This window comes from Paralichthys olivaceus, chromosome 6, assembly GCF_024713975.1.
Source record: "Paralichthys olivaceus isolate ysfri-2021 chromosome 6, ASM2471397v2, whole genome shotgun sequence".
NCBI lineage: Eukaryota > Metazoa > Chordata > Actinopteri > Pleuronectiformes > Paralichthyidae > Paralichthys > Paralichthys olivaceus.
The window spans coordinates 22,958,896-22,973,654 of record NC_091098.1 but is presented as its reverse complement, the minus strand read 5'-3'; the positions used below and the strand labels follow the sequence as shown (position 1 = coordinate 22,973,654).

The 14,759-nt window shown below is 46.6% G+C and overlaps 1 protein-coding gene across 4 annotated transcripts in view; it reads left to right on the top strand.

Annotated features, from left to right (window-relative positions):
* Positions 1-96: 96 nt before the first annotated feature.
* The window catches only part of iqsec2b (IQ motif and Sec7 domain ArfGEF 2b), a 28,100-nt gene continuing 13,437 nt past the window's right edge, over positions 97-14,759 (top strand). For 2 of the 4 annotated variants that reach the window (XM_069527300.1, XM_069527303.1), the window contains exons 1-2: positions 97-1,962; positions 11,345-11,503. In XM_069527300.1, coding sequence (XP_069383401.1) covers positions 1,475-1,962; positions 11,345-11,503 — 647 coding nt within the window. In that variant the 5' untranslated portion in view covers positions 97-1,474. Of the gene's footprint in view, positions 1,963-11,344; positions 11,504-14,518; positions 14,643-14,759 lie in introns of those variants that run through there. The other 2 variants (XM_069527301.1, XM_069527302.1) reach the window with 2 other exon arrangements.

Sequence of the window (14,759 nt, the reverse complement as noted above, 5' to 3'; positions counted from 1 at the left end):
CTTTTCACCTGCAGTTTTATCATGTGGGCGAAGGCTTGCTGTGCTTCATCGGTGCTTTATTGTGAAGGTCTTGGCCGGAAGCCTTCCGTCGTCTTGGCTGTGTCTGACCTGACAGTGATGGCTCCAGAGGAAAAGACGCACACGTCGCTGCAGCTCAGACGCGCAAAGGAGCGAAACCTCCGCGTGTTTCTGCGCAAAGACAGAGGAGGAAGAAAAGCGCCGAGCTGCTGCTGCTGCACCGGATTAACAGAGCCGAGGATGGAGGGGCTGCTCCTCTCAGATAAGTAGGAAGTCAAAGTCAACGTGTTTTGTTCCAGATCAGAAGCAACAAACACAGAAGAAAAGTAGGCGCCAGTTTAAAGATTTGAGCCCATTAAGACTTTTGGACAATCGGATGATTAAAAAATCTTCTGGATGATCGACGTGTTAAGTTTTAATCTCCGAGATCAACCTGTGCGTAAACTGTGCGTAATTCTTGGATGAAAACGCGCAGGGACGCACACTTCGGAGAACTCGTGTGAATCGGTACACACCAGCGGGATGTAGTATTTTGGAGGAGCTCAGAGGAGGATTTTTTTTTTTTTTTTTTTTTAAACCTCGGGGAAATGAACTTCGCAAAGCGCCTCCGTTCACTTTCTGCGCCCTGAAGACGCAGCGAGCCATGGGTTGAAAGCGACCGTGACGGACTGCGGGGATGTTCACCGAGGGTGGGAGCAGAGCTGTCTGTTATGTAATGATTGACAGCGCCTGATAAGCCTAATTAGTGGTAATATCATAACGAGGAGACCCCCTCCCCCTCCCCCCCTCCCTCATTACCCCTCCACCCTTTACCCTTTACATCCTCTGCTCGTCCACGAAAAACTATTTCAGATGTTTTTGCGATTCACTAAAACCTGAGACCATTTGCTCCAAAAGCAAATAAGCAGGTTTATGTCACAGGTCACTGGATAAATTCACATATTCTTCTTATTCCTCTCTATTTATTTTCTCCTTAGACAATCATCAAGAGGAGTCCATTACAGCTCCTCTAAACCATTCTCTGTTTATTGTTGTAAGAATTTGTTTAGATTCATCATGACGCAACAAACTCTCCAACTGCTCCGTGCAGATTTCACCAGGTTCTACAAGATGACTTCAGGGAATCAGACTTTTATTAACGCTGTCCTGAGCTTTGAATTCTCTTCTTGGTATCGCGACATGTTTAACGGCTGCTGAGATGCTGTAATGCTCATTCCCGCCCTCACATTTGAGGACATGTAGTCACTTTTAAACTCTCCATCTTTTAATAACTTGTGACTTCCTGTTTGTGAACGTCAGAAGCTCATCAGAAGCTTCACCAGAGCCTTTGTCGGTCCCTCCCTCCCCCCCACTCATCAGGGCTGGTGGGGGGGGTGGATCTGTGGCCCCATCGGGGGTCAAAACTGTGGCGGTGGCTGGCGGCGGAGGTCATACCCTCAGAGGCAGGGCTCCCGCCATGGAGACCAGCCCTGAGAGCCCCAACCGGGCAGTGGAGTACCTGCTGGAGCTCAACAACATCATCGAGAGCCAGGCCAAGCTCCTGGAGACCCAGCGGCGGCGTATCGAGGAGCTGGAGGGCCAGCTGGACCGGGTCAGCCAGGAGAACCAGGGCCTGAGGCAGGAGCGCAGCCCACGCACGCCTGGTTCAGAGACTCCGGAGCAGAACCACAACCACAGCCAGCCTCTGTCTCTCCCCATCCATCATGGCAGCGGCGGTGGCGGCGGTGGCGGTGGTGGCGGTGGCGGCAGCAGCAGTGGGAACGGTAGTGCACCAACACCTCAGGTGACAACTGGAACAGCCACAACTCCAGGGCCCAGCAGGGAGAGGAGGACCCACACCAGGCTGACCAGAGGCCTCTCCTGCAGCTCCTCCACCACCGAGCGAGACCGACTTGAACGCACCGACAGCACAGACACCAACGCCAGCTCCACCTTGCGTAGAAAGTAAGTTCCCCTCCAACACAGAAACTGCAGATTTGAGCTTCATGTCACATTATCATGATCTTTTTTGCAGGTTTCTCTAAATTGTTGCGATGACCACCATGTGCAGAACATCTGAAGTGTGACAGATCATTTATACGCTAAGCCCACATAATGTGAGGATGTAGCTGCAGCCTCAGATAATCCTCGCAGTAATGGTACTAAACCTTGGAATGGCTATTTTAATACGCCACCATTGAGGATATATGCAAAATCCTGGAGGATTATGGGTAGAGTGATGATAAGTGCTCATGGTATCTTTTTCTTCACACTGTGTGCTATTTCCCCGCAGAGGGTTTGATTTGTGTGATGATCACAGTGAGGAGTGTAGGAGTTGTATAGTAGTATGCTGAGGAAACCAGGAGGGTTATGGGTGTTTTTTCTATATGTTGGTCTGAACGTTCGGGACCAGTGAAGCACTCCTGCCGGAAAATCCACCCACTGTTTGTGTTTTTCTTTCTCCTCTTCGCCCTGAACTCCAGGCTGATTGGTCTTGAAGCGAGAGCATTTATTTTTTTCCAGCTAAAAACTGAAGTCTAACCTGAAGTTGGAATGCTGCAAACACAGCTTTGGCAAACAGCAAGTGCATCTGCCCTCACTTTTACTTAACCACACACACACACACACACACACACACACGGACAGATAGAGTCAGCTTTTGTTCAGCACGCATCAAGCTCTGTGAGTAGGCAGTGATTAAAATGTTAAAGCACACAGTGATATGATAACATTTCAATACGCACGCTCATCTCAGCAATTATCACTGGATTTCACCCACTGTCTGTTTCCTTACAGTCCCAGTCCCCTTATCAAAGACTGATTCAGACTTGAGTCCCCCATCGATTGGAGTCGTCTCTTCCTCCGCTGTCTGTCTGCCTCTCCGGCCTCCTCCCTTCATCCCTGGGGGTGACTCAGTCATTAGGCAGAAACGCATATCAGTTATTTATGTGGGTGTTAAATCACAGCGAGGGATTGCAAGTGTGGATCTTGCTGATCGTCCCTTGTTATTTTCCTCGTCGTGGCTGCGGCCGACTCTGAATCCAGGCTGAGCCCAAGTGCATCGCATGAAGTGTCACATTTAATAAAGAGTCACCCACACGGTTGAGCCATATTGTCCCTGTCTGGCTGTGACTCAGCCCAGCCCCAAAACTGGCCCATTAGCTGAGGTCAGCAACAAAACCCGCCCCTCTGATAATGGATCAGATGCGAGCGTGACTCTCGTCATCGTCGGTGCCCGTGATGACTCTAAATACGGCTCCGATCACAGGGAGAGACAGACGGAAGATGTGGGAGAGGGATCGGGAGAGGAAAAAGACGACAAGGGGAATGGAAAGTGACGGAGCAACCTTACTTAGCAGGCCTCAGTCTAAAAGAGAAAAGGTGGAACACACACACTGATTTGCCATCTGTCATCAGGGGTGTGTAAGAGAGGGAGGGAGATACGAGAGTCTGGGCCAGAGAAGGCAAGGCTCAGAGAGCTGCCTTTGTTTTTGACCAATTAGTTCAGGCTCCTCCAGCAGGAGTCCTCATCTCTGGCCTGTGCTCTCTCCGAGTTACACAACCCTCAATTTTGTTTCCATGCATGGAGGCTGGATAAACTCTACCGTTTTTTTCAAGCCATGCATCAAAACAGAGTCGCTCCTCTCCTCCGGTTCCTCCCGGCGGCACGAGGATAAACAGCTGTCCCAAATGCTCCTCTCTTTCATTGCTCTCCTCCTGTTAGTGGCAGTGTGAACAATGTGAGTCTCAGGGCCTCTGGGTGAAATGACATTTGACGTCAAGTCCCTCCTCCGAGTAGCTGCGTTGGGTTGAGGGCATCGCTGCCACAGCTCGCTGAGAGCACGGCAGATGTTTTTCTGTTGTTATTTTGGGAGAGGGTCACGCAAGTGCACTTTGTAGAGTGCATGCACTTGTGTGTGTGTGAGGGAATGAGCATTTTTTTATATGGCCAGTGCACAAAAATGTCATAAAGAGGTGCACGAAATTAATTATCAGTATCATTACCACTGGCCCAGGGGTTTTAATTACAGCTGAACATATACATGTATGATTGATGTGTCTTTCTGTGTGTGTGTGCGTGTGTGTGTGTGTGTGTGTGTGTGTGTGTGTGTGTGTACTGTAGAATATCACCTGGGACGTCCATCATTAAACACCAAGTGTGACCCTGCAGTCTTCCACGCAGCCTGTCGTGTTGCGGTGCTGGTGACAGGTCTCGCTGTATGAGTGAAAGATTATATCCTTCATTATGTGCCACATACATACACGCAGCTGTGCTCATACAGCTCATGGGATGAGAGGCGGGGGCAGCTGGAGGTCTTGGCGACAACCTCGATGATCCTGAAACTCGGAGCAGTGTAATTATATAACAGGGGAAAAAAGAGGGAGAGCTATCTTTTCCCTTCCTCTCTTCACTCCGACTGTGACAGTGGGAGTGTTCACAAGCTCTTTAGAGCCCTGCGAAGGTGCTTGAGTCTCCGCTCCATCATCCATCTCCCTCCCCTCCACGCAGGCAGCTGTGGGCTCCGCTCGCTCTGAAAGTGACGTTACATTTCGTTTCGGGGGGAATATGGAGCGCAGTGATGGGCCTTTTGTTTCAGGAGGAGCTTGATTGTGAAGCTCTAGTACTCATAACCTCAATCCCCTTTACAACCCCCACTCCACCCCTTCTCTCTCTCTCTCTCTCTCTCTCTCTCTCACACACATACCCACGTAAACACTCTCTCCCCTTCGCTGTTCCTGTTTCCCACTGCTGCAGATATGACTCAGAGAAGCTGCAGAAATTACTTTTGTCCTATTGTCTTTCTCTTTCCCTCATCGCTCGTTCGCTCTTTTTCCTGCTGGAGACTGAGGCACAGTTACGTTTTGCTGATTGGGTTTATTCAATATTGTTCATTACACTAATAATATGCGATCATTAGGGTACTTTCACCTGTATTTTACATCCTCTGGTCTGTAGGATTGTGCAGATACCACTAGAAGAAATGAATCGGCCTCAGGCGTATGTGTGGGTTAGCTCAGCTGAGCCTGTACTGACCTGCTCCAATCTGATGTGATGGGAGGTAATCTCTCTGGACTCTTTTTTTTTTTTTTTAGAAGAAAACAGTGAAGATGCAGCTGCCGTTTCTCAAGAATCTCCATCTCCATAAGATTTTCTATTTCTGGATTTGCGGTGGATTAAATAACGTAGAATTAGAATATGGCACTGGTGCTAATGATCGCTGTGGTGCAGTTTAGCTTGATGTACATTTAAATGATGGATGTGTGAGTGGGAGGTAAGAGTAGGTGGGTGGTGTTTTTTTGCCTTTTACTCACCATTTCTGAGTGAAGTGAGTGTTCGTGGCTTCAAACGTGTTCACACAAAATATCAGACTCTATTTTTCATTTTTATTAACCCACAGGTTTCACAAGGATGCATGCTTTCAAGTAGCAGTGGATGCAAATGAGTGCATGCATTTCTCCCACTTAGTGAACTGACCTGTGACGTTTGTGCTCCCGGCAGATGTTCATATTCAGCACAATGAGGCACTCAGGGTTTTACACCTGATGCACCAACTCTAGTGTTTTTATTGATATGCAAATATTCTTGTTATAGTGAGGCTCATTAAATGTATTTCAAATACTTTCTTCTTAGTGTTTACTGCCGTATACAGGTACATCGTAAAGAAACAGCCAGATGTGCTGAATTGTTCCTTTAACCATGGACAGTATGTTGAATATAAATCCTCTGCACGTGTACAGTCCACCCACACTGTCCTTTTCTGTTTAGACCCCTTCTTTACACCTCAGCATATTTTTGTAGCGTCCATTTTGGAGGCGGAGATGACTTGTTGACCCGTTATCATCGTTTTTGGTACTCAGAGTTGTGTGACGTCATGAATTGTCACCATAGTTCCGCCCATTATCAGCCAGAGTAAAGAAAAAACGTGTGTGTGGGTGTGCGGCAGCTTTAACACCGTTTTCATACATGATCTCAGGAACAGGAACATGTTCAGAAAATTGGCTCCAGAGTTTGCCTTTCACATATTTTCACACCAGCGTCTGCTCTTTTCATCAAAGCACCTTATTCCCTCCTGAGATATTTGTTTTCTGTTTCACACATCCGCACATTTTTCGTCTTTTTCCTCGTGACCTGGCAGGAAAAGTCACCGAAAACGTCTGGAACCACTGACTCGTACGTTTGCGTTCTCACATACAGCCCCTGTGGAGAGTTCCAGGTAGATGTCTGAACTTCAGTGAGTCAGACAGCACATTGTCAGACTGTGAGACATGTCCCCTCAAGACCTGCTCGTCTGCACTTGCTTTTCATTCTGCCACCAGACCTGACTTCCTTGAAATGACGAGGAGACAAGTGACGACTGTAGCTGTGATGTAAACTTTTCTGCGGGAAGTGAAACGGCCTTGGACCTGGAGCGCTGCAAGATTTATAGTTGCTGTGGAAACTGTAAAGTTGTCCTCAAAGCACTGACAATACTGCATCTCCTTCCACTCTCCCTCTGTCCACCTCCAGCTACCCTCACCTATCCAGTGGTGCAGTGGAGGTCCTAACTTCCTTTCCTTCTCCTCCTCCTCTCGGCCCCCTGTCATTTTGGGGGGGCCTCCATTGCTTAGTTTTGAAGGAGCCGTTGTGAGCATTTAACAGTTGCGTCCTAACAACAGCCACGGTCAATTAGCTCGGAGATTGACGGACTTGCTTTGTCATTAGCGAGGAAGGCAGAGTGCTAAGCCTGCTGGGCAGTGAAACATCACTGTGGATCTAATTACCACACACACACACACACACACACACACCATCAGATGTTCCTCCATCGTCTTTTCTCAGCTGTTACTATGACTTGATTCATTATTGTCTTTCCACTGTAAAAAAAAAAAAGCACATAAGTGACACTTTTCCGGCGGGATGTTTGTCAAGCACTCGTGCACACGTTCCGCGGAGCAAAAAAAAAAAAAAAGAAAAAGGGAGACTGGTTACCGTGGGAACACTGTGAGCTCCTGTGTGAAGAACTCTGTGGGCGAGAGACGCAGAATAGAAGAGATGGAGAGAAGTGAAGAGGAGAGAGGGTAGGAGTGGGAGCAGGGTGAAAGACAGAATCAGGATTGAATGACAGCTTGATGGGGATGGAGGAGACATATTGAAGACAGATGATCGCTGCGACGTTTTATTTATCACGAGTTACAGAATCTGTTCCATTGAAAAGCTTCAGTGCAGCTTCTCAGGCTGGAAACTGCAGACTGAAGGGACACTCTGAATCTGGAATAGATCTTTAATGTGATCTGCAGGAGTATCATTTCCTTCAATTACTCCTCCTGTGCCTCCCTCGTCACATTTACAATTAGATCTGACTGTTCCTCACTGGGTGAAATCACACACCTATGTGCCCACCGACTCACACGGTGCAGCAGGTGCCTGGTTTGCGTAGTTTGAGTCGTAACTGTAACTGCGCCCCTCCTTTCGCCTGGCACTCGACGCCAAACGCCCACACAGGCAGTCCGCACTGTTGCCAAGCAGCAGGAGACTCAAGCTCGAAGTGGAAAGCTAGAGGGGGGGGGGGGGGGGCCTGGTGTAAGAGCAAGGGAGGGAGGGAGGGGGGATGGGGGGAGGTGTATTATAAACACTCTTAACTTTAGGCTACACTGCAGCTTGTGTGGTTATCAAACGTCTCTGTTTGTCAGCAGGAGTCAGGTGGGTCACACGCTGGAGGTGGGATGACGCAGTGCGCTCCCACACTCTCATTTCACAGACAGTGAAGGAAAAAAAACACAAGTGGCTCACAACCGCAGCTGAATTCGACGTGCAGATCTTCAGATTAAAAGCCACGCGGATGTAAATGGGAGCAGCTCTGTGACTGGGCTGCCTCATGAAACACTTGTTGGCGTGGACGAGTTCCTAGAAACCAGCCACAGCGTTTCATTCTCAGAGTGAAGCATATAATATCACAGCTGATGCATTATGTGATTGTGTTTTCCGGACGCCAGCTCATTCTGTTGAACCCCCCCCCCCCCCCCCCGTCAGATTCCCGAAAGATGCTGTTTCTTTTTTTAAATGCACCCTGCAGGGAAACAAGTCCACATTCTACGAGGTTTGGAAACCTTTCATACAGTATTTTAATAACTTGGAAGGTATAAAGGACTCGGACGGTGGGTGGCGGTGACTCAAGAGAGGAACGGGTCATCCACTCACCAGAAGGTCGGCGGTTCGATCTCCGTCTCCCCCTTTCCGTGTGCCCAAGTGACCTTGGACAAGATACTAAACCACAAATGGCCGACAGAGTGTGAGTGTTGTATGATGGAGGAGGTGCTTTACATAGATGCACTGTATGAATGTGTGTGACAAAACTACTCTGAAGCACTTTGAGTGGTCATCAGACAGAGAAGCTCTATATAAACAGAGACTATCACTGTTTACCAATCCTCACCTGTGGATTAGTCCAGTTTGTCTGTATTAGGATTGTTACTGTACATGTTGTTATCGTGGCTTAAAGGTTCAGTGTGTGGAATTCAGTGACATCTAGTGGTGAAGGTGTATGTTGCAGCTGATGCCCCTCACCTCACGCTCCCCTAAACATGAAGGAGAACCTGTGGAAACCTGGAAAAAACACGGTGGCCTCCGTAGAGAGGACCCGCTCCTGATGTAAATATAAAGTATTTACATATAAAGGATCATTCTAGAGTAAAAAAAACAACAATTCATACAATTTAGATGAAACACACGAGTGAAAACATCACTGGGATTATTTCATATTCAACTCACCTTTAAGTTGATTTGTTTATTATTTATTTTATTGTCTCTTCTCTCGTTTGTCCTCGGAGGACGTTGGGTGTGGATTTGTTGTGTTTTGTATTTGTTACTTGTTGAATACCAATATAGAGAATACCACCACCGTGCAGGTGAGCAGTGTGATCGCCTCGCTCCAGCTTTCCCCGCTCGTCTATACATAGACTCACCTACACGCTGACACCCCCTGCACGGTGCACAGGTTTGAGGAAACGCAGAATCCCTGCAGCAATCACCGCTCCACATTCTGATTTCATTCCTCCTCCCCTGTCATTCTTCCCTCCATCCCTCGTCTCTTGATTATTTTCACCCTTGCCCTCCTCCGTGTTCAACCTCTCCCACTCTCGTGTATTCTCTCTCCTCCCACTACTCTCCCTGCCTCCAGCCGCTGTCAGCCTCAGCGCTTTAAATATAACGCCACCTCACGCGTTCTCCCAATGTGTCACCTGGACTTCCTGTGTCTTCGATAATATTTTTTTGACCTGCGTTGTGTTGATACACATCGTCATCTCTTGTCTTTTATTAACTTGGGTATTTTTTGTGCATCGGCGAACAGAATGAGAGATTTCTACATACTGAGAAAGAGTGTGTGGGTAGTGTGTGTGTGTTTAGTTTTTTCCATGGAGGAGTAGAAGGAGGTGGAGGACGACTGGGGCATTGTGCGTGCAAGCGTGCGTACATGTGCTTTATGGCACCCGGGGATTCAGGCATAACTGCTCATGAAGCAGATTTCAGATCCTAGATGAGCTTTTCAACACTTGCCACACTGGGGAACTTCTCCAACAGAAGGCATCGGTTACTGCTGCTAAAATACAAATCTTGGCAGTGCAAAAATCCCACAGTGTGTATAAGCAAGGCTCTAGCTTACATAACGGCACCTCTGCCTCTCTCCACATCTCCATCCAAAGCTGAGCGGGTCAGCAGGTTCAGAATATTCCCTCTCTCTCTCTCTCTCTCTCCGTGCCACAGTATAAGAGTGAAATTACCACGTCACATCTTGTCAGGATGTTTGGCTCCATCAAAGCTTGGTTTTTACAATCAACCTTGAAACTCATCTGATCGAGACATGTAACCTCTGTGTCTTTATAAAGAGGAATGAACAAGAAGCTCTGCTGTTAAAAAAAAGTCCCGTACTCCCATTAAACTGGAACTTTTTATCATCTGCACTAAGCAAACGAGCGCTTCGCCTACGTGATTATATCCTTAAACACTCTCAGTTTTAACGTCACCTTCTCCTCTGGTTCCTAACAGCTTCATTCTGTGTGTTAGACCCGAGTCTTCACATTCTAACAGAGCTTTTAGAAAGAGAGATTTTAAAAATAGCAGCGCCTTTGTACATCTTTCAGTACTCCTATATTTGCTTCCCTGTCTTACTGTTCACAGTAATTAGCAGTTTGTTTGTTGGTTGGTTTTTTAGTTAGTTAGTTTGTTTGTAAGCAGGATTACGCAAAAACCACATAACGGATTTTCATGAAAATTGGTGCAACACGGGCCAAGAAAGAGGAGAAATAGACGGCAGGTCCAGGATATTCTGTCACATTTTTTACATTTCCACCAATTCCCCAGTAAATAATTTGAGGATCTTGATGAAGCACATTTAGTTGACTGATATCTATGAGCGTGTGTAAATCCAAATAACTAACTGATTAAAATGTGGATTCATTAGGAGACTGACTGGAGGTATTTGCTCCACTGTTGCATTCCAGTTTACTAAACTAAATGCATATTTACACACCCAGCAGTTACAGGGCCACATTAAAATACATTTTAATGGGTTTTTGCTCAAAATAAACTACAGTTTGCAGCGTATGTCCCAGTTCATCGGTGTGGATCAGTGAATTATTTTTAAATAGACAGTTCACGAATCACAAATTCTTAAATCCTCACATCAGCTTCCACCACTGGTTATGAAACAAGCAGCCAAACTGCAGCACGTCACCTAAGTGTCGCAGCCTCTCCTGCCTTCGTCACGACGCCTCCCCGAGCACGCTGTGTAAAAGTGGGCTTGAAAGTGTTTCCATGCTAAAATGACAGGAACTGCGTGTCCTTGACAGCTGCTGGCCCCGGTGAGGAACCAGCCATTTACATGCTAATCTCAACCACTGCTCGCTCTTCAACTGCTCGCTCGCAATCTGCAGATGGAACATCTTTAATTCCTGCCAAAGTAGAGGGGCAGCAGAAAGGCTTTTTTGTTATATGTGCACTTTTGCATGCATTATAGAAAGTGCTTTTCCCATTTTCATACAGGCTGATCCACAGTTAACTCTTCATGTGGTTGGAGTTTCATGAACAAAACTCCTATTTAACAGCTTTGCACAATCTTAGTGTGGTTTTTCAAACTCTTGTTGAACCCTGCTGTTGCCTCAAATCGTCGCACATCTACCTTTTGTCCTATTAAATGTGCCATTCCTTATTCTCTATCAATGTGCAGCATCAAATCAATGTTCATTCTCTCTCTCTCTCTTTCTTTCTTTCTTTCTTTCTGTCATTCTTTCTGCTTTGGCTCTGACTGTTTGTGTGTCTTGTCTCTCTGCTTTCTCCACGTCTGTCTCTGTGTCTGGTCCCTCTCGTCAGTGTCCGGCCACCGTCTATCTCAGGGCAGCCCACCTCGGCGCCCACCACTCCCACAGCTGCCCATGCCGCTCTGTTCCCTGCCAGTCTGACTGTTCACAGCTTCGTCAGTCTCCATCAGTACTGCTGCCCCTCCACTGACCAAAGCTTACAGCAGGACAGGTAAGGGCTGCCGCGGGGCCTGAGTGCAGTGAGTACGACACGATAAAGATACATGAAAAACCCCATTAGAAGCCTTGCAACTCTCCCACAGCCTGTCAACGACCTCCAGCTCTCCCTCAAGCAGTGCACTGTCCATCGTCACCATCACTTCCTTTGCATCCTTGTGTGTCTGCCTCACCTCCTGCACCCCCCTCACCCCCTGTTAAGAGCCTGTGCTTCGGCCTCTTACTTCTCCCAGGTGTCTACCTCAGCCGTGCCACTTGGCCCTTCCCCTTCGTTTTGCACGTGGCGGTGAAGTAGTGTTGTCCCATCTCTCTATGTGATGTAGGGTAGTGACTGTCTCGCCCTCAAACCGATATTAGCATTTGCTTTACAAACGGACGAATAGAATCAACATGGCGAGCGCTGTGGGTAAAATACTGATAAATTTAAGTTTTTAGGAGAATCGCTGTTCACGACATTAAATGTTCTGAGTGAGATTAAAGAGAAACATTTGTTTCTCCCGTGTCCCACATATGAAGAAAAAACGTCCCCACTGATGTTGTAACGTTTACAGTGTGGGGCAGAAGTTTGTATGAACAGGACAAACACATTCAAATATCACATTATATTATATTGATGTTTGATAACAGTTGTAAGTTGATGTTGTTTGTCACTGTAAGAACGTTGGTTGCTGATGAGGCAGCGAGTGGTGTCCCAATTCCTTGGGAAGATTTTGTAGCCCTCTCCCAGAGAAGGTCCCTTCTTATCCAGGGGTCGGGGCTATGGGAGAGGAATTGGGACAGGGCCTTCAGAGCTGGAGTTGGGCTCCTCCACAACCTTAGATAAACACAGCGCTCCTCAGAGAGAGTGAGAGCGAGCAGTTATCTTCAGTGCGCTGTGGGACCGAGGTGGACTGAGTCACATGTGAACCTGCTGAATTCTCTCCCTCCTCTCTCCCTCATCTGTCACCTGATGACACATCAGTGCATGATGCCGCAACACTGCCATCTAATGGCATGATAGACCACCTTCATGTCCATATACTCCCAGTGTTTTTAATAAAGCTGCCCGCTCTATTCTTTTCTAGTGTGTGTACCTACAGTGTTTGCTTTCTGCTTATTTGTGTCTCATGCTGTTTTTCGCTCTCTGTCTTTTCTTTTTCTCCGTCTCGTCCTGCCTGTCTGCTTTCCTGTGGATATTTCTGTGTTTTCACTTGTCCCGTGTTGCTTTCCAAGAGAGGAGGGTGAGGATGAGCGTGCCCATCAGTTCTGCTGCTCTGCCTCAGGCTGCAGCAGCCCCTCCTCTCGCTGAGCCGAGGTGTGACTGACCGCTCACTAACTCGCCCATTTACCTGTGAAAAAGACGATCACAGTTTTATGCTGCCAGAAAAACGGAGACCTCACTGTGTACCGATAACTGCTCTTGCAGCAGGGGAAAAAAAGAGATGCATGCAACTAGTCGTGTTGTGTTTATATTTGTGCTGTCACGGATTTATCCATCACATGATTTTCTGCAATAATTTATATTTTGTGGGTTCTTGTTATTGTCTTCTCTCTGTCTTCTGTGCAGTTTCTTTCTTCAAGCTGTCACAATGCATAACCTATGTCTGCTCATTACTGTCACACTCATGCTTATCATGGATCCACGAGTTTAGTCGTGTCAGTTTGGATGTGCTCAGCAGTCACAGTTTGTTATCTGTGCACATTTCCCTACAGTCCTGTCCCTATGGCCATTATTCATCACCAGAGCAGCCCGCCTCCTGTATGACGTAAATGTATGCAGTCTGTTTCACATGTTCATTTTGACTGTTCCTACACATCTCATCTGTTATCGTGTTTATTCTTGATCTTAAATAAATTAATCTCGTTGACTTAATTCAGAACTAAATAAAGATCTCTGGTTCCCAGGGACACTTCATTTCTTTCTTTTAAAATGTCTCAAGGTGAAATATTTGTCGAAGTAATTGTTCTGTCCAGTTCCAGTCATGGTGGAATGCTGCTCGTTAACACCCGCCTCACTTCGTATGCACCTCCAGCACAATGTACTCATTCCACACACAAAAATTAATTATAGAAAATCTATTTTCAGTGATATATTGATGTGTTGCACATAATCCTTGAACGCCAATGCTCTCTCCTGCAGAACACCCAGTACAGACCCCATTATAGTTGCTAATCTGATTAGCATATTGCTGTAATTGTTGAAAAACCTTGTATCTCAAACTTCTGGTTTTGTATCCAAAAATTGTAATTTCACACAAGGGCATTCAATCTTTCATTCGAATGTAAATCACGCAAGATTCAAATTCTCAGCACATTTTTTGTCTGCAGAGGCTTCACTGCAGCAACCCGAGCTAGTAAACCTCAGAGAACTTTGATTTACATCCAATTTAGAATATGTATATTTATCACAGAAGATAATTATTTGACAATATTTTCTAACATTTAGATTCTTATGTTACTGCTATGTCATCCATCTCAGCTGCTTCAGTAGATTACCCATGTGTCTTTGCTTTCAACTGTATTTATGCAATCAGTCCATCAAGGTTAACCAATGAGAGGCCCTGTATTCATATTAAAATGGTCTCTCTCCGATGACCACTCAAAGCACTTTACATTCACACAGTGCACTTTCTCTATGAGAAGGGGCAATATTGGTTTCAGTATCTTGCCCGAGGACACTTCGGCACACGGACTGGTGAAGACTGGGGATCAGACCACCAACCTTCTGGTTAGAGGACGACCGCTCTAACCCCTGAGCCACAGCTGCCCAAAAGATAAAAGAGGAAACAATGTGCACTTCTGATAATAATCTCATCCACTGTTTTCAATAAATAATTCACATCGATGTCTTTTTGTCGTTACCTGTTCTGTCGTGTTTTCACTTGCTCTGGTGTTGTGTAACAAAAGTGACTATGCATGTGTCTTTGATGTGCAGGGAGGGTGGAGGGACGGAGGGTGGAGGGACGGAGCATAGCTGTCAAAAGACTGTCAAGAATGTAGCCTGCACGGCTTTGTGGGGCGAACAAGAGCCATGTGAAAGTGAATGTGTGTGAGAGCGAGTCAGAAAGGGAGAGAGAGAGGGAGAGAGAGAGGGGGTGTGTTTTTATTACGCTGCTCCAGTTAGTGTGGGACCTTTCTCTGACAGTAGCACCGTGGTAAGAAACTTATTTTCCACTTTTCTTTCACTTTTAAAATGGTTTGTCTCGTATATTAACTACAGTCGTTGTGCTGTGTGTAGGTAATAGTGTAACTGAATCACCAGAGACAGCTTG